This window comes from Neofelis nebulosa, chromosome 15, assembly GCF_028018385.1.
Source record: "Neofelis nebulosa isolate mNeoNeb1 chromosome 15, mNeoNeb1.pri, whole genome shotgun sequence".
Lineage (NCBI taxonomy): Eukaryota > Metazoa > Chordata > Mammalia > Carnivora > Felidae > Neofelis > Neofelis nebulosa.
This window is the reverse complement of record NC_080796.1, coordinates 37,299,374-37,318,913: the sequence shown is the minus strand read 5'-3', so window position 1 is coordinate 37,318,913 and position 19,540 is coordinate 37,299,374. Positions and strand designations below refer to the sequence as shown.

Below are 19,540 nucleotides of genomic sequence, written 5' to 3'. Positions count from 1 at the left end.
CTAAGAAACTGCTAAAACCTTTAAATATCCCTTGAACTTTTTTTTTTTTTTTCTTTTGGCTCCCTGCGATGTTTGGGTGTTTAGATTCTGTTGCCACGTGTGGGCTGTTTTTAGCTGCCTAGTTCCGTCCCCTCCCGTTTTAACTTTTTCCCCTTCCTTTTGCACATGCCCCAGCATGAAGTTTCCAATTCTTATCTCACTCAGCAAAACATACTAAGGCTGGTCTGAATGTGGATTCCCTCCACTGTTCTCCAGGGGGGAAGTTCAGCAATAGTCAAGTCTCTGCTTAACCCCCTTCCATGGAGGAGTAACACCCTCCCCCCCCACCCCTCCCCTCCCCCCCCCCCCCCATAACCCCAGTCGGGCTTCCTTCTCAGGGGGAGAGGCATTCTTTGCCTTTGTGTAGAGAAGCGTTTTGGTCCGGGGAGCTTTTCTTGTTCCTCTTCTGGATGGTACAGGCTGTACACGCTAGAAATCGGTGGAGTTAACTGAAGTCAGGGTATGGTGAGGACACACAGGACTGAGATATTGATCACTCCTCCAGAGGCACACACCTTGGGGCTCTCTTCCCTTGCCCGGCTCTTTCCCAGTCCCCCCCTCCAACGGCAGGCATTTCACAGTTCTCCTGGGGGCTGGGGGCTGGGAGCCAGGCAGAAGTAGTTTTTGTTTTCCTTGGATAAGCGTTTCATTCACGGGGTGGATTTACTCCTCTATCAAGATTCTTATCACTTTTAGAGTTTCAGTGGGAGAGCGAGGCAGAGAAGCCAGGCTCACGCTCCGGTGACCAGCTGACAGCATTTTCCATCCAGGGTGACTTGGAGATTCAAAACCAAGAATTATTTGAATGAAACAAGACCAATAAAAGGAACGCAAGGCACGATGATAATAAAAATAAAAATAAATGACGAGAGCTGTGGACTTCTCAGTCATAATTACCCTTCTCTCGCAAGGACCAAGAAGCTGGGCTGGCTGTGTTTACCCTACGCCCTAAATTGAATTTCCCCGCAAGGACAGGATTAAAACACAAATCTGGCTGGGGTGCATTAAAATGCAAACTGGTTAAAGATTTCTGTAGGCATCTCACGAAGAGAAAAAAAAAAAAAAAAAAAAAGAGGACGGGGGAGTTTCACCTGACACCCTCCATTTTCCTGTTTCACTTTATAATGGTGCAATTTATTCCAGGGCAATAGGTAAGTAGTATATAGATACGTAGAAAATCCCAAATAATTTTCATTTAAATTTACAAGCGTTCTTCCTTCTGGTCTTGCAGCGTTCTAGGGGTTGTGCCGACACGCCCGGGGTTTACCTGCAGGAGGGTGGAGTGTGGGGGTGTGGGGCTGGCGGTGAGGGAGTGTGGGCGTGGGGGTGGAGGGTGGGGCCGGGAGAGCCGTTACCTGGGCGAAAAGTAAAGCAAAAACAACCGCCCCGTGCTTCCCGCGCGACGTAGCTGGAAACCCGGTCAGGTACAGGGCTACATCCTCCAGGATCCTGCGTGGAACCCCCGGGCTCTCAGACCGGCTGGGGGCGGGGGGAACTTCCGAGGCTGGCCTCGGGCGTTGTCTTGGCTGCCCGGAATTTTGGCGAGGGTGTGTTGGCTGAGGTTTGGGCTTGGGGGGAGAGGAACCCGGGTGTGGGGGGGACCTGCAGTTTGACCTGCAGCTCTGAGGGTCTCTGCCTCAGGCGGCTGGGCAATCAGAGGGTCTGCGGAGACGGACAGATATTCTCCGGGGGTGCAGGACTGTTATGTGTGTAAGCGGGCGTGGGGGAGTGGGGGGAGGTGGGGGAGACCCCTCCATCACTGCCAACTGTAACTGCTTTAGGGGAGCAGGTGCGGGGGTGGGGCTGACGGCGAGGCCCAGGTTCCAAGATCCTTCAAATTCTTACCTCAAGTTACCAAAGCATGATCTTTGATCACCTCTCTCCCAAGAGGCAGGTGGAAGCAGAGGCTTCTGCCCCTGACCGTGCCCCCACCCCCCACGCGCGTACGCGGGTCCCCCCCCTGCCAGGCAAGTTCGAAACTTCGCCGGCCACATGCGCGTCCACATATATTCGTCCTTGGGCAGTTGAGAAGGTCTCTGGTTCTGCCACTCTCGAAGCTGAGACAGTTGGGGTCGGGGAATCGGAAGGGGGAAATTGTTTTTAAGGTTCACGTCCAGTTCTGCTGAAGCCCCAGCTCTAATCTGAGGCCATAGGACCCACCCTTTCCCGACAACTGGGCTTGAGGGTAGAAGGGATTTCTTTTACGAGACTTCGTTTCGCCTACGGTCACTGCGTCCCCAGTCCCGGCGGTCCTGTCCCAGCCAATTCCGCTCTCGGCGCAGAAAAACACGTGAAAGACGAAGATGGGTTTTCCCTAAACGTAGCCTAAGAGGGAGGCGACCCCCCCCCCCCCGGCTCGCGTAGATCAAAGCACCTTCTCTTTCCTCCTAGCCCTGGCCGCGCGGTTTCAGCCCCACTCTTAGCGCCTGTTGCTCTGATTTTACAGCTCTCTTATCGTTCCATGCTGTGTTCGTTTCGCTGAGAAACTGTCAATTTCAAACTCTTTGTGGTTGTTTAAAAAAAAAAAACAAAACAAAAACCCACTCCGCTCCGTCCTGGCCCTGGCCGGGGAAACGGGTTCTCCACCGGCCGGGAGGCGGTTCCACATGTGCGCTCGTGCGGGGTGCGCCGGGGCTGCGGGCGCACAGTGCCCGCTGAGCGCTGCCCTCCGCGACTGGGTTAACGGGCAGACTTCTCGCGGGCCCTGCCGTGGCGGTCACCCCCGGCGGGTAACGGTGGGGGCTCACGGTAGGGGTCCCTTGGGCACCTCTCCCATAGCGGCGACTACCACTTCTGACCCTACCCTGCCCTCCATTTGAGAAGGATCTTTTGGCGGGGGAAGGGGTATTTTCCAGAGCCTCCAGAAAATGACCACGCATTTTAGAGAAAGGTCGTGCCCGCTTCCCAGCCTCACCTAGTCTGGGCTGCGGCCAGGCCCCGCCCCTCCATCTCCCCCCATCCCCCAACTTAGCGGAGGGAGAGATGCCAGCGCAGTGGAGTCATGCCGCTGGCTTGGGCACCATTGGCTCATGCCTGGAACACGCAGCGGCGAGTACGCACATCTGGCGGCCAGCCCGGACGGCTCCGGTCCTGATATGGAGAGAGAGGGCGGGCGGGTGTGTGTCCGAGCGCGCGAGGCCGGGAGAGCGCGGCCCTGCGGGCTCCTCCCCGAGCTTGCATCACCAGTGCCCCCCTTCCCTCCCCGCTTTGGCCCCTCCTCCATCCCTCTCCCTGCCCAGCCTAGTTCGGCTGGTTCTCGGGGGAAGCTATTAATAGCATTACGTCAGCCTGGGACTGGTAACCCGGAGTAAACGGGCACACCGCCAGCTGGAGGGCTATAAAAGGGGTGATGCAACGCTCGCCGAGCCACAGTCGCACGCAGCGAGGCGCGCAGTGCACAGCGCTCTCCCGGCGCCGCCGCCCGAACCCGAGCCGACCCGCCAGCCCGCGCGCCGGCCGTGAGTCCTCGGGGCTCGCCCGCCCGCCCCGCAGACAGACAGCCCGACCCCGCCCCGACCCTGCCCGCCCTCTGGACCCTGGCCGCCCCGAGTGGAGACCGGAGGTGAGCGCTGGAGCCGAGTGAGTGAGCGCGGCGAGGGTGGCTTGCTTTCATTCCCTCGGCGCCCCTCTAGTGACCAGTCCCGCGACCCCTGCGCCCGCCCCCCGACCCGCGCGCCCAGCCTCCGGCTGCGAAGGAACTCTGGCCGAACTTCTGCCAGCCGAGGCTGCTCCACAGCGCTTCGGAAAGTTTCTCGCAAAGAACTTTCTCTTTTGACTTGGGGCGCGAAAGGTTCCCGGCGACGGAGACGTCGGGCTCCGGTTCCTCCACCGGCTCCGGGGCACTGCTCTTCTTGGCCCTCGGCGCTTGCTTACCTCTCCCGGAGCGGGCGTGGGGAGGTGGGTGCGCGGGGGGTGGCCAAAGCTCTCCGCCTCGCTGGCCCCCGCTCATCCTAAGCTCCGAGCCGGGCACCGCCGCTCCCGAGTGCAGCCTTCCCGGGGCCCGCCGAGAGGCACCGAGGCCGGGTGCCGGCGGAAGGGCTGCCCCAGGGGCCGGAGCGAATGAATGGGAAAGGGACCGGCGAGCCTGGGTGCCGGGCGCGGCCGCTGGGGGTCGCCCTGCGCTCCCTGGAGCGCCGGGCCGCGGGACCGCGCCGGAGCCGGGAGCGAAAGTTAGTTGCGACAAGTTTAGAGGTGGCGAGCGCTCGGGTTGCTGTCCCGGGGCGGAAGGCGGAGAGGGCTCCCGGCACAAGCGAGCGTCCAGCCCCTGGGCCTGAGACTTCCTGTCCCAAATCTCTCTCACACGCTTTCCCTATCTGTGACTCTTCCTCCGGCGGGCCCGCGGATTTCTCTGCTTTTCGCCCGTGGAGACCCACCTCGGAGGAAGCGAGGGTGCGGAGCCCCGTCAGATAATTGAGAGCACGCCTTTGTAGCCTGGTGGTCAGGACTCTGAGCGCTTACACTGCGCCTCGTGTCTTTGAGCCTCAGTATCCCCAGCTGGGAGAAGTGGGCCCCTCCCTCTGTTTACAAGCACCAAGTGGTGGTTGACCAGATAACCACTGAGGTTCTGTTCTCTCTGGCAGAACTTCTCCAGATTCCAGTGGTATAACTGAAAGAAAGGGGGCCGGTGAGGAGACCTGGATGATTTGCGGGGGGGTGGGGTGGGGGGGGGGAGTCTCTGAGACCAGCTTCGGTGGCAATGAGGGGGAGGGGACTTATCCATGGGCATGTCTTCCCTTCCTTTCTTTCCATTGAATTGGTTCTCCTCTCCATTTTCATTTCACCTACTTTCTTTCCTCCTAACCATTTTCTTTTCCCTAATTTTATTACCTAGATCACATACGCTTCTTACAAATAAAGGCATGGCCAAACCCCTGATGGAGCCAGAAAAAAGAAAACGAGTGCTAGAAAATCTGGGTGGCCTCCCAATGCACGTATTTCAGTGTGGGTGACAGTCCCCTCTGTTGGGGGCTTCCCGGACTTTAAATGAAGGAGAAATTGTTCTTACTGTCCTTTCGTTTTATGTTTAGTATTTAGCGTAGACTAACGCTGCAACATACAGACTCTTGCCTTGAGGATGTTCTGGACAAAGCTTGAAGTGGCAGAAGGGTTTGTAATTGTATTGTCTGCATGGCTTCAGAGACAATGTGACAGGTCGCTCTCCAGGCTGACAGTGTGGATAAGATGTAGCCCACAGCACCTGTGGCAACAGTTGGAGCCTTCCCATTCTTCCTGTCTGAACCCCACCCCTCTCTGTCTCTCTTTTGGCCCTGTCTCTCCATTGTTCTCTTTCTTTTGTACTCCCTCCCTGCCTCCGTCCTGTCAAAGCCTCTTCTGTGGTGGATACCAGGTTACTAAGACCACTGACCCCTCATCTACCTGGCCAATGACTCTATTCTCCATTTGCCCTACTGGTTGGTCCTTTTGGGGTTGAATCTCTGTTGGTGATAAAGGAAAATGAGCAGTGGGTGAGTGGCCAACAGTTTGGCCACGGGTGGGCCACTCACCAGCTTTACGGCCCTTGTGCAAGTCACTACCTTCCAGGGTCTCCTTTTACTCAATTGCAAAATGAAGATGTGACCTAGGTGACTCTAATATTGGGCGTTTTATCCCATTATCTAGAGCCCGTGATTTCCTCTCGTTGCAAATTGGCTGGGCATGGAACAGGGTCAATGGCTCCAAGTGTTACCCGGCTCAGGGAGGAGGAAGTGCATAGGCAGGAGACCACAGAAACCAGAGATGGTTCCATACTTGAGAACTGGTTATTTCTCAAGTGTGTAAGAGCAGTGGAGACAAGGTTTTGCCAGCAAATAAATAGTGGGGTAGAACTGACCTGGTGTGTTGGGAGCCCTGGGTCAATCAAGGTGTAAAAGAAGCTGTGAATGACCTAAATTTCATTAGGGTTCTAGTGCATTCCTGATCGATAGGGCTAACTTGCATTGACAACAACATTTTGAGTTCCCTCTGAAATGGGGAAAGTGGAATCACAGTAACAATGGCTCCTCAGTTCGGGTATAAATCCACTTTCGTGCCATTTATATAATCGTCTTAACTGCCCTGTGAGGGAGTGGGGGCAGGGGGTTTTGGTCTCATTTTACGGATAAGGAGACTGAGGCCCAGAAACCTTGAGTGGCTTGTCAGTGGGTGCTCAGCTTGTGAATGGTAGTGATAGGCCTGTTCCTGAAGCTCCAGCCTTACATCGATGATTTTTAGGGAGGCTGGGAGAAAGACCAAGGTAGCAAGTTAGTGAAAGACCAGCATCGGCTTCCTATACTGTAAGTAAGATGTCTTAAGAGCAGCATTTAGTGTGAAGAGATGAAAATTAAAAGTGAAATTCAATGTAGTTGTAGCTACTAGGAAATATAATCTGAGAGTTAAATTTCCAGTTAAAGAAACACATGAGTAAAGTTTCACTTTCTTGAAAATGATGAAACTACCAAAGATATGACATGGTTTCTGATTGGAGATAATGAAGCAAAAGCAAAATGCAGGTTCTTTGTAGCAAGTGTGGACAATTTTAACATCAGCGTAGAAAGTCAACTCAGAAAATCCCCAAACATATTTTTTTTGTCTTCAGTGAGGGGGGAATGTTGGCAGGTCTTGACTTTCAGAAAAATTGTCTGAAGATTTAACTTCATTTTCCTTGTAGGGACACAAGCCTGAGTCTGGGCTGAATCAGACCTTAAGAGAAGGAGGAAAGGAGTCACCAGAAAGTATCTCCAGAAATTAAGCTGTAGCAGAATGCAGAGAAAGTTCAAATCTCTACAGATACAACTGCTTTACTTTCAGAAAGGCTTTTTAGCATTTTTACAGCCTGTTTCCATCCCCAAGTAAGCCCACCTAATGCTTTTCATAAAAACATTCCATACCACAGACATTCTTCAGTTTCTTTCATCGGGACTGCTGACTTTACACTAAGGAGGAAAAAACAGTCCCAAACAGCAGACCCCGAGCCCTGAGAGCCCATTAATAAACTTAGCCGGGTGGTGAGACAGAACTACACTCAACCTCAGTGGAATTCAAACTGCCCGTGTAGAGGAGAACCATCCAGTCCTCCAAACAAAGGCCAGCCCAGTGGTAGCTCTGAATTCCATCCCTGAACTACTGGGTTTTTAATAAAGTTGGTTAAGGGAGGGAAAACATGAATGCCTGGGAGAATCTTAAGCCTCTGGCTTTAGAAGGCCAGTTTTTCAGAGTTTATCACCTGCCAGAGAAGTATCCTCCCAGTGTCCTAAGATTATTCGATTACAGTGATAGAGGAACATCAGTTCTGGCTTATGACCCGGGGCTTTGGGAAGAGAATTACATACATTTCCTGGATTTCTTTGAATAGTCAGCAGTGGCATTCGTAGGCCTGGAATTCTTTTTTCCATCCGTGTACTTAAGATCTTAAGGGGGAGTTAGTTATAGGTCAGGGTGATCTATTCAGAAGTGTCTGAGATCACAAAGAGTGACCAGCCACCCTCCCACTGAGACCCCACAGAGCGTCTGTCACAGAGCCAGGCCTGGGTTGGAGGGATCCCTGGGAGGCCCGGTAAGAATATACCTCCCAGCTGCCTTTATGCTTTCCAGGACGTGTTCGTGTATTATTTCCTCAAACTCCTTGCACAACTCTGGAAAAACAAGGTGATTGTTACTAGCCTTCTTTTACAGAGGAAAAAGCAGGCACTGGGAGGTGTAATGATACCTGAGTAAGTGGACCTCAGATCTTGATCATCAGTCCCCAGTCTAGGAGTTTTGTGGATAAAAGACCCACGTACTACAACCCCTGAAATGCAGGCAGCAGCCAGAGTGTGCACGCTGGCACAGAAAGATCAGCAGTTCATTGCACAGAGTTCATAGTTTCCCCATCGTTCTTTGCTTAGTCTCCTCCCCACTGTTTCTGTTCTAGGACCCCCAACCACCCCATGCCTGCCCCCACTCCCCAAGAAGGATTTGCACTGTTTTTTCTTTGTGGGCTTTGTTTGTTTTTTTCAGTGTAGAATAATATTTTATATTCTATAAATTCAGGGCATAAGTTCTGGAGTCAAACTTAGTTCTGGGTCCTGATGCTGCCTCATACTAACTCTGTGACTTTGGGGAAGTTATTTAGCTAGTCTAAACCTCAGTTTCCTCATCTGTGAAATAGGGCTGGGATCCAGCTCACTGGATTCTCATGAGGGTTAAGGGAGATAATGCACAGAAGGGTTCTGGTGTGAGGGTGGCACTCATTAAATGTTAGCGACTTACCAAAGGGCTTCCTGTCTGCTAGACCGGGCTAATGACGGCAGGTCCCCAGATTGAGAAGAATGCTCCAGGGGACAGTCTGCCTAGACTGTCATTCATTATACACATTCATTATACCTGAAGAACCGACTGCAAGGATGGGGGGGGGGGGGTTGGGGGGGGGACAGCCGCTGCTGGAGGGAGTATATGGCAGGAAGAGATTTATGGGGGGCCATTCCAAATTGGAACCATGGAACTATTACTGTTTCTACCCTTCACTTTCCTTGCACTGTCCCTTTGGGTTCCCTGGGCTATAGAACGAGAGAGGTAGATGAGACCTCAGAGACCCTTTGATTAGACCGCTCCTTCCCCATTTCTTGTATTCAGTGGGGCAGTCTGAGGCGGTCAGTGGCCATTGGGAGCAGCTGGTGCCCAGAGCTGGGTGAGGCTCTGGGGACAGGAACAGTGGAGACTCAGTCCCCACACTGCAGGAGCTCTCAGCCATTGGACTGATGAAGACTGAGGCTCAGAGAACCTAGGTCACACTGTCCCTCAGTGCCAGAGCCAGTCCCAGGTTCCCCTGGGCACCCAGCCCCAGCTTTCCCAGCCGCCACAGGGCTCAACAACACCCCCCAGGAGAGGTCCAAATTCTTGGATCCTTGCTTTTCTTTTCTCTGAGGTCTTTTGCTTCAGCAGCCTTTACCTTAAGAAGGGGCCACTGGCCCCTTGAGGCGTGAATCCTGCCCCCCTGTGCCCCCCCCCCCCCCAACCCGAGCTCCTGCCAAACTGGGCTGAAGTAACACACCTGCTAGCTATAGTTACCATCCTCTTTCTCATTGGCTTGGATCCAACTTCCGGAGGGAGAAGCTTCAGAGATTCATTTGCTAAATGCAAGGGTCCCCTAGTCTTTGCTTTCACTTCTATTCATTGATTGATTCAACTTGATTTCAGATACCTTCCAAGTTTCTTTTCGAAACAGAGACTGAAAATGGGGTTACATAAAAGTCTCACTGATTTTTTTTTTTTTTCTTTCAATGCTCTTCCTCTTTCAGGACTGTTTGAGGCTGCATTTGCATATATGCACACCAGCCAAAACTAATATCTTTGTGAATTCAGAATAGTCTGAAATGCCACCCCTTATAAATTTCAATCGGGCATTTATCCACATCACTGAGCTGTGTATTTTAAGAACCTGTTTTACTCAAGACGAGGACAGCATGAAATGAAAACAAAACAGAAGCCTGAGGGCTTACGGGACTTTCCTCTGGGGGTGCGGCCCTGGTGTTGGAGGCCGCAGGTGTGGGGAGACTTGATCCCATGCCCCTAAATCCCTGAAGTAGCTTGGGTTTCAATATTTCTTTCAGCAAAATGATGCTTCAACACCCAGGCCAGGTCTCTGCCTCGGAAGTCAGTGCCTCTGCCATCGTCCCCTGCCTGTCCCCTCCTGGGTCACTGGTGTTTGAGGATTTTGCTAACCTGACACCCTTTGTCAAGGAAGAGCTGAGGTTCGCCATCCAGAACAAGCACCTCTGTCACCGGATGTCCTCTGCACTGGAGTCGGTCACTGTCAGCGGCAGACCCCTGGAGATGGCAGTCACGAAAACTGAGGTAGGTTCTTCTCGAGGTGCCTCTGCTTTCGATGCTCATTCATCATACCCCCACTGTGCCAGGCATGCTCCAGGCTGGGGACTGCACAGAGGGCAGTGACTGTGCTCATCACCACCAGGACCCAGCCGGCCAGACTGTGGAGCCAGGACTGGCCAGCCATGCCCCGCGCTGTGTTGATGCTCACAGCCTGGCTCCAAGGCCACCTCTGTCTCTGAATTCCCTTGAGCAACCTTTTAGAAGACACCTGGAGTAACAGACATGGCGAGGAGTCTAACAGGTGGCTGCTGGCGAGGCTGTGGTGGCCCAAGGACCTGAGGTCTTGGCTATTTTGCAGGCCTTTCCCTCATGGATAAAAGATGGGAGTGTATCAAGCTTACTTAATCGGCCCGATCACTGTCTTTGGTCAAGGGGTAGTGGAACATGGCCAAAGAGGAACTGAGTTTAAAAGGAAAATTGTTACGAATCTTCACGATTCTATAAAAGGAGGTGGGGGTAATAATGACTCTTGCATAAGATTGATGTAAGGGTTAGATGAGACCACGTTTGTTAAGAGTCCGGCTGTCAGTCAGCATTCCGTGACGGGCAGCGGGGGCTACCATATGATGCATGCACAAGGCATCATTAGAGGCATTGTTGGGCCTCAGTTAACCTCTGGAGGCCATCATTGCCTTGTTCAATCCTGGGCGGCACAAGGGGAGCCCTGAGACACACGAGGAATTTTTTTTAATTCTGTAATTAAATATCTTGAGATAACAGGATGTAATGGAAAGTAGTAAGATCCCCATAGAAGAAAGAAAAGCATTTTGGAAGGCTATTTGGAGGGTTCTTCAGAGGAAGAAGCAGGAGATGTCCAGTGCAGAGGACAGAATATTTCCTGCTCCGTGGAAATATTCCTTAAAGCCACCCAACTCATCCACTGATTCTGTGTTTACCAAGTCACCTTCTGATCTTAGGTCAATTTAACAAGTAGGTTTTCCTACTGGGAAGAGAATGCACCAGCTGACCTAGTTGAATGTTCAGGTCCCCTTGGTTGCTATAATTCTCTTCTTAAAATAGATGCCAAGCCTGTGAAACCCATAAGCATCCTGTTGTACGTAGGCAGAGTGAGCCTGTTCCCCCAGATCCCAGTCACCTCTGGGGAGGCAACAAGATGGAATGAGGCCGTATGTCCAGGAGAGGACACAGTATGAGGAGCCAAAAGCCTGGGTTTACACCCGGGCTTTGTAGCCTATGGGTCTGGTAGCCATGAGCTAGTGATTCCTGGGCTTCTCTGGACACATTGCTGCTGGCCACTCTGTGCCTCATTTCCACATCAATACAGTGAGAGAATTGAACTAACTCGTTTCTGAAAGCCTTTTCCATCTCTGACAGTGTATGACTCTGAGATTTGCTCTACTTTCAAGTACTTCCTCATTTGAGAAAACCCTGAATCCTCTCCCACTTCTCCAAAAATGTCCGTAGGGTTGCATAGGAAATACGACAGTTGCTGAGTTCTAGATGAAGATATTGATGGTGAGGTTAACAATGACAGTAACTGAAGCTTACACAGCACTGACTAAACATTATGCAAAGCATTTTAATTTTAATGAAAAAAATTGTTTTAATGTTTAGTTATTTTTGAGAAAGAGCATGAGCTGGGGAGGGGGAGAGAGAGGGAGACACAGAATTCGAAGCAGGCCCCCAGGCTCTGAGCTGCCAGCACAGAGCCTGACTCAGGGCTCGAAACTACGAACCGTGAGGTCATGACCTGAGCAGAAGTTGGACGCGCAACCAACTGAGCCACCCAGGCTCCCCTAATTAATATTATGTGTATATAACTAATCTAACTGATTTGACCCTCCTCACCACCCTATTAGGTAGCTAAGATTAGTGATCCCATCTTACAAGTGAGGAAACTGAGGGTCACAAGAGTATTGCAAATATGCCCAAAGTCTCACAGCTAATAGGTGGTGAAGCTGGGATTCAACCCAGTTTTGTTTCAACCCAAATGTCTGCCGGTATGGCTCTGGGATCCAGGATGTAAAAGGCGAAACTGCCTCTTGCCTTGCTTTCCCCTGGGGCTTTGTTTCTCTAAATCTCTGGCCTTCAGTGCAGAGCCAAGGCCGTGTCGTCTAATCCAAAGGACTTCTAATAAGACGGATCTGCGGTGATCATTGGGTCCCAGGATTTCTTCCGTCTGAGGTGTGGCTCCCACACCCTCTCCTGCTGTCGGGAGCTGTGACAAGTGACAAGACAAGGTCTGACATTAGCAGCCTAGGCCATCACCTGCTTAGCCCACCGTGGGTGCTTCATCCTAGTCGGCCTCCAGCCTCTAAGCAAAGCCCAGTGGCCGACTTTGTGGGCTTCCCATCAGTCCTGAGACAAAGTCAGGGTCAGAGCCAACTTCCATAGAGGACCAGATCCTGAAGCAGGACAGGGTTTTTTATTCTTTGAGACCCCTCACGGCAGACTCCGAGTGGGGCACAGAGGAAGAGGTCAATATTTATTTGCTGGATGAATCAATGGTTGGTTCATGTTTACCACCCACAGGTGGTACCAAGCCATGGGCTGATAATGCCACTTTGTTTGGGCGATGCTCCTGGGTTCCTCTTTTCCGGGAGCTCCATGAGCTTCTTGTGAATTCATGAAGGAGGTGCTTTAATGCCCTGGGTGAAGATAGAGGTGAATGGGGGTCAAGTCAAAGAAAAGGCAGGAGGGAGAGGGTGGCCAGGTGATATTCCCGAAGCCATGCCTGGATCTAGGGGAAAGGACGTATTGACCAAACAGAATCTATTTCCTGCTCTAAATGATTACAGTTTTCATCCAGTAGTTACCAGTTTGAATATACAACTCATTTCAAAATCCAAATGCATTTTTGAACAAGCTGAGTTTTAATTTCTTCATATTTCCCGCGTAACTTGAACGAACGGTTCCTTGGTTTTCATTATCTGTTCGCAAGCGTGTGCGTGTGGGGAGGTTTCATGCCGAGGCCCTCAGCGCTGGGGCTGCCCTGGTTCACTCTGTGCTGGCAGTGAAAGGCGGTGTATTCAAGGTGGGTTGCATGTCTTGATCTCTTGCCTCCCATGACGTGTGTGGTCCCTTCACTCGTAAAGGTAGCCCCGGAAGAAGACGAAAGGAAAAAGAGGCGGCGGGAAAGAAATAAGATTGCAGCTGCCAAGTGCCGCAACAAGAAGAAGGAGAAGACAGAGTGCCTGCAGAAAGTGAGTCCTCCCCACCTCGCCCCCTCCTCTTGCTCATGCCTGCCCCCCACCAGCCTCATGCTGCTGTCACAAAGGGAGTCAAAAAGCCCCCTACCCAGGAGTGTTTTCTCGAGAAGGACGTGTAGCCGTAGCAGAAAGGTCACTTGATAGATGAGGAGGTAACAAACTATCAGCACAACGAAGGTGACGCTGGATGTATGAGAAGCAGGTGTGTGCACTGGAAGCCGCAGGCTGTCTGGTGCCCAGGTTCCCAGCAGCCCTGGCCCGTCCATACACGTCCAGCAGCTTCCAGGCTGCAGGATACATCAGCCCAGTTAAAGAAGCTTCATTCACCCGTTTTAACGAGAAAAGGAAGCTGCCAGCTCTCAACTGGCTCAGAATGAAAAGCCTTTAATTAATCTCTTCAAACAAGTTATTTCCTTAATCCGAAAGCAGTGGTTATACTTTTTTTTTTTTTTTTTTTTTGAGTTCTTGTGTGTTCTTAACTCTGCTGCCCTTCTTGGCTCATCCAATAGTCTGAGCTCCTGGCTGTGTTCAGTCGGCTCCCCTTCCTGAAGGGAAAAGCACGGGAGGGAATGGCATCTCAGGGCAGGAGGGGTGGGCCACGGCCCTGTCCTTCCAGGCTGTGTCCTGTCCCCCGAGTGTGGACAGGCCAGGGCAGAGTCTTCGCCCAGGTCCCACAGGCCCCCAAGGAGTCTGTTGATTGCTTCGGGGAGGCGATGAAAATCGAGACACTGTATGTGTTGCCATGTACATTTTTCTCAATGAAACCAGTGACTCACAAAAGCCTAAGCGCCGTGGGTCTGCATTTCTTCCCAGCCCTCAAGGCCCATGTGGGTCCAGGAGAGCTACACATGGGCTGTTGGACTCATACAAAGGAGATCTCTGAGCCATTGGCTCTACTGCAGTGTCATTACCATGGGAGCCACAGCCCTCCCTCAACCTTGAGCGGAAACTCAAGGGCATCTCTGAAGAAGCCTCCAAGTTCAAAGGCTTCTCCGGGGGCTGGATTCTCCCAAACCTAATGCTGCTGTCCCAACTTTGTGGGGACGCTGTACCAGGGAGCCCACGGCACTCCCTCTGCAGACCATTCCCACCTCGATGAACCCCAATGACTGTGACCACCGCCACCCCAAGCCACCCTCCTCCTCACTGGAACCTTGGCCGCACTCCTAATAATTCTCTTGCTTGCCCCCCAGGAGTCGGAGAAGCTGGAGAGCGTGAATGCCGAACTGAAGGCCCAGATCGAGGAGCTCAAGAATGAGAAGCAGCATTTGATATACATGCTCAACCTTCATCGGCCCACGTGTATTGTCCGGGCTCAGAATGGGCGGACTCCAGAAGATGAGAGAAACCTTTTTATCCAACAGATTAAAGAAGGAACATTGCAAAGCTAAGCAGTTATGGTATGGGGGCAATTGGGGAGTCCTCATTGAAACCTTCTACATCCCAAACCCTGAAGCCATTGGAGATCTGACTTCCTGTGCACCTCTCGCATCCCAGCAGTGAAGCACCATCGAGGCAGAAGAGCCCTTGGTGACTCAGCTGGGCCTTTCCTCTCTGCACCAGAGTGGACTTTGGACCGGGGCAAGGGCATCTTTTGTCTTAACTCCAGGATTTAGGCCTTAACCATCCTGGCTATTCTTGGATGCTGCAGATGGCCCCTGGTTAGGGTCCTGCTCATCTTTTGCCTGGATTCTACAAAAACAAACAAACAAACAAACAAACAAACAAACAAAGCCAGGACTCTCACCATAGGACTCATGCTGAAGAAGTGTCTGCACATTGGGTGGGTGGAGTGGGGCCACCTCCTGAGCTGCCACTGCCACCGCCACCATCACTTATAGGGACACAGAGTGAGAACGGCATTTAGCGAAGTTGTACAATGGCCAGGGTTGTGCTTTCTAGCAAACATGCTGTTATGTACAGGAATTACTGTGTGCAAGGCATTTGTTTCAAAGCTAGGCATTGTGTTCTTCTGATGTTTGTTTTGCACAACACTGGTGTGATTTTCCTCAGATCTGGTTTCTGAGGGTTTGGTGGGGGAGGCGGCTACCACCACATGCAGTGTCTTACAAAATGCTGAGGTGGCCGCAAGAGCTCATCAGCCCCGGGAGAACAGAATTCTGCTGGCGAGCAGCGTAGTTTTGTGCCAACAGAGAAAGCTGCCTTTCCCTCGGCGCCCAGGCATTAACGCAGAATTTGTGGGCATGACTGTAGGCCCTCTGTTGCAAACTCAGTTACAATGTCACAGGAAGAAAGCAGAAAGAAAGTCCAACTTCCAAAGGGTTAGGACTCTCCCCTCGGTGACTTAGGTCAGGAGTTCTTTCTAGGCCAGAAGAGCCAAAGAATATTCCATTTTCCTTTTCTTGCAGTTGAAAACCACATCCAGTGGAGACAAGTTTGAAGCCAGGTGATGCCTGGGTTTTAGCATTATTGGATGTTAGTGGCATTGTTTGTCATGCAGATGTTGGCAGAAATCTGGCCCAGAGCATTTATAACTGTGAGAGGCCATTCACACTGGCCACAGGACTCTGGCTACTGTCTGTTTAAATTCTGATGTTTCTGTGAAATCCTCAGAGTGTTCAATCCTACTCGGTAGTATCATTACAATTTTTATGTAAGAGGAAATATTACTTATTTATCCTAGTATTCCTAACCTGTCGATATAATAAATATTGGAACCAAGACATGGTAAACTTAAGTGTTGTGCTGGTTTCTGTTCTTTTAAATGGGTTGGTTGTTGAGATTTACTCATTCCCCATGCCCTCCCTCTCCATTGAGGGCGAGGGGCATTGAGCCTAAAAATTCTCCAAGTGTCATCCTTTGCTTTTTGGCGTGCCACTTAGGTGGGACAGTTGACTTTCAATCCTGTTCCTCGGTCTATAGCATCTGATACTCAATTTCTCATTAGCAAACCCTAGAACACAGCACCAACCGGGTATATCCTTTAGACCAACTGTTTGCTGTTTGGAGTTTGGATATACAACCTGAATTGCTAAATACCTCCGCTAGTTCCTCTGAATGTATGGATGCCTAAAACGTACACCTGTTTTCCAGCTTGAGCCCTGGACACTGTACATTCTGCCACAGAACACCTCTTAAAGTATCTACTTGATTACAGCTATTGTCTCAAATGTGTGTCTTATTGTTGCAAATACGTATTTCGAATGTGAGGAAAGAATGGACGGGGGAAGAGAGGGAGACAATAATTTTTGACCGGACAGGTGTGATAGTGCAAAGAAAGGTATTCCACCTAACTTTCTGGAATCTCCAGGGCATATGATTCCTTAGGTCTGGAACAGAATCGGGCTGCCTTGCTCTTGGCCTGTGCAAATTGGTATCCCTCACAGGCGAGAAATAAACACTGGCTGCTCTGCTGCTAACGCCGTTCTTCAGAGAGATAGTAGCTTCATTCAATGTTAAGATTGATGCACATGAATGGGGAGCCTGCCTCTCTGAACTCATGTAGGTTTCCTCTAAACTCTCACCTGTGACACAGGTGTCCTGATTTTGCTGCTTTATTTGCACATCAGGGATAGTTCCCAGTCTGCAAGGAGCCCTCTGGTTGATGTACCATTCACCACTTCTTTTAGGAGATCATCTATTTTCTTTAAGAAAGGGGGACAGGAGGGGAGGGGGGAGGGGGGGCGGGGAATTCCTCGCATTTACCCTCTGGTTGTAGATATAGGTGCCCCCGATCAGCTGTTAGGAAACTCAAGACCGGTTTTGAAGCTGCCAGGGACAACAATGGATTGGAGAGGAAGGAAGTGGGTGGTGGCTATGGCCAGAAAAATGGATCTGAAAAATACGGTTACTGGATATGGTTATATGGTTACTGGAACTGACAGCTCTTTTACCAAATGCACTAAAAAACAGTTTTGCTTTCTGCAGCCAAGATTATGTTCTGACACTTTAATAAAAGACAAAAAGATGACTATGTATTTACCATCAAGTCGTTTAGTTCCTCTTGTTTCACACTCGATGGAGAGGGAAGGTTGGGAGGGTCTGAGAATAAACTTGCAAGGGACCGCCGCCAGAGTCAGGCACCTGGGCTATGGTGCCTTTCCATGGGGCTGCCTCCTGCCATGGTGGTGACGTCACACTAGCAGGGCCTGGAGGGCCCGGCCTCCCTCCTGACCTCATCCCTGTCCCCTCGCCTTTCCCGGAGATCTGGCCTGACACCTCTTTCGGGATAAAGAGTTTTAAAGGGTTCTGGTCCAGAGGGATTCTGGAATTAAAACTCACTTTCTGCCAAGAGCTAAACTGTTATTTCCCATCTTTATCCTAATTTCTCCCCACGGGCTTTGAATAAACCCTTGAAACCCAAACCCCGATCAAGCCTTTTCTCTCTTCCCACCCCATACTCTTTGGTTGTGTTCAGTTTCTCTATGGAGTGGACAGTGTTTTCATGGATCCGCCTGAGGTAAAACTTCAGAGGAGGCCAATTTTGCCCATGGATCATCCTTCTGTGTTCTCATAGTGGCTCTAACCCCAGAAGCATCTTTTTTGTCGTCTCAAAAACTGCTCTCGAGAAGAAATTCACCTGAGACTTAAAGGGCCAGTTGAGGATGAATGTTAATGAGAGCTACCATTTATTTAGACAATATGTGCAACCTTTACATGGCAGTATCTCATTTCATCCTCAGTGACTTGTCCCCATTTTACAGATGAAATGGAAAACTGAGTAGCTCGCTCTAGATCACACCATTGACCTTTCTCTAAAGGGTTCCAAGCAGGAGTGTATATTCGTGTGTGTGTGTGTGTGTGTGTGTGTGTGTGTGTGTGTGTGAGAGAGAGAGAGAGAGAGAGAGAGAGAGAGAGAGAATACACCCAACATAAAATCTGCCATTGTACCTATTTACAGTGTACAACTCAGTGTATTCACAATACTGGGTAACTATTACCACTACCTAGTTCCAGAATTTACATCCCCCACAAAGTAAATCCTGGACCTATTAAGCAGTCACTCCCCATTCTCCCCTCCCTCCAGCCTCAGGCAACCACTAATCTAAACTCTGTCTCTATGGATTCGCCTCTTCTGGATATTTCATATAAATAGATTCACACGGTATGTGGCCTTTTGTGTCTGGCTTCTTTCAGTTAACATAATGTTTTCAGGATTCATCCACGTTGTAGCAGGTATCAGCATTGCATTCCTTTTTATGGCTGAGTAACATTCCACTGTATGGATAGACCACATTTTGTTTATCCTTTCACCTACTGAACAGGTGTGTGTATTTTAATGGAAAGATTGCCTTTGTTTTCAAGGACTGAATCTCTAAGGTAGAATTTCAGGAAAGATTTCATCAACCTGGAGGATGAGAGTTGGGAGCAGGTGTGTTTCTCAGAACTTTCAAGTAACAGTTTAGAAATTACGGGGGGCGTCTGGGTGGCTCAGTCGGTTAAGCATCTGACTCTTGATATCGGCTCAGGTCATGATCTCGCAGCTTCATGGGTTCAAGCCCCACATCAGGCACGGCTCTGGCAGTGCAGAGGCAACTTAGGATTCTCTGTCTCCCTTTCTCTCTGTCTTTCCTCCCACCCACTCCCCCACCCTGTCTCTCTCAAATAAATGGACTTTAAAAAAAAAATCTTTAGAACTGACTGACACACTCTGGGGCGTCTGGGTGGCTCAGCTGGTTAAGCGTCCAGCTCTTAGTTTCAACTCAGGTCATGATCTCACGGTTTCGTGGGTTCGGGCCCCATGTCGGGCTCTGTGCTGGCAGTGTGGAGCTTGCTTGGGATTCTCTCTCTCCCTCTCCTTTTGCCCCTCCCCCACTCACACTGTGTCTGTCTCTCTCAAAATAAATAAATAAACTTAAAAAAAAAAGAAATTACACATTCTGCGTCTAGCTCTGTTGGGGGGGGGGGGGGTGGCGATAAGGCAGGAAGTATGGTGGCACACACTCCCCATAGGTGTCACTGCTTTCAAACCACTTGTGCATGGTAGGGAGGTTGCTACAGGAGGATGTTTGGCAGCCTCTTGGAATTGAAGATTACATCTCAGGCCCCCCGCCCCCTTCATTTCACTGGGGAAGAAGGGAAGAAAACTGGGGCTCTTCAGAGAGAATAACTAGGTGTCCATACACAGGCTGTTTATGAAAACATAATGGAGGGAAGGAACAAAGATGGCCGCCTGGATAATTCAGTCCCCACTTCAGCCCAGCCACTGCCTGTAGTAGTCGTCTTGGGTTCTGCCCATGACATCTATGTATACACCTATGGAGTTACACAACTTCCAACAGTGCATCAAACGGTTCTTCTTGAAGGTAGTTAAATCAGACTGGTTTGAAAAGCGTGTGGCTGGAGCAAGGTTTCTTCGTGAAGGCAAAGTACTGGAGTGGTTCAGAACAAAGGCTTTGGGATCAGCTAGACCCGCATTCAAATACTGCCTCTACTACCATTACTTCTGTGAAGTTAGGCAAATGATGCCTCAGTGTCTTCACCTGTAAAACGGGACATAACGACAGTACCAAACTCAATGGGCT

The 19,540-nt window shown here is 50.6% G+C and overlaps 1 protein-coding gene and 1 long non-coding RNA gene across 4 annotated transcripts in view; one reads left to right on the top strand and one right to left on the bottom strand.

Moving 5' to 3' along the window:
- Positions 1 to 15,753, top strand: part of ATF3 (activating transcription factor 3) — a 58,621-nt gene extending 42,868 nt beyond the window's left edge. The window contains exons 1-4 of one of the 3 annotated variants that reach the window (XM_058700126.1): positions 3,316 to 3,618; positions 9,606 to 9,853; positions 12,946 to 13,049; positions 14,249 to 15,753. In XM_058700126.1, coding sequence (XP_058556109.1) covers positions 3,389 to 3,618; positions 9,606 to 9,853; positions 12,946 to 13,049; positions 14,249 to 14,446 — 780 coding nt within the window. In that variant the 5' untranslated portion in view covers positions 3,316 to 3,388 and the 3' untranslated portion in view covers positions 14,447 to 15,753. Of the gene's footprint in view, positions 1 to 3,315; positions 3,619 to 9,605; positions 9,854 to 12,945; positions 13,050 to 14,248 lie in introns of those variants that run through there. The other 2 variants (XM_058700127.1, XM_058700128.1) reach the window with 2 other exon arrangements.
- On the bottom strand, positions 6,478 to 17,194 carry LOC131495302 (uncharacterized). Its single transcript, XR_009253877.1, has 2 exons — positions 16,999 to 17,194; positions 6,478 to 6,717 (listed from the first exon to the last, which is right to left on the bottom strand). It is a non-coding gene; the product is annotated as an uncharacterized LOC131495302 (long non-coding RNA).
- Positions 17,195 to 19,540: the final 2,346 nt, after the last annotated feature.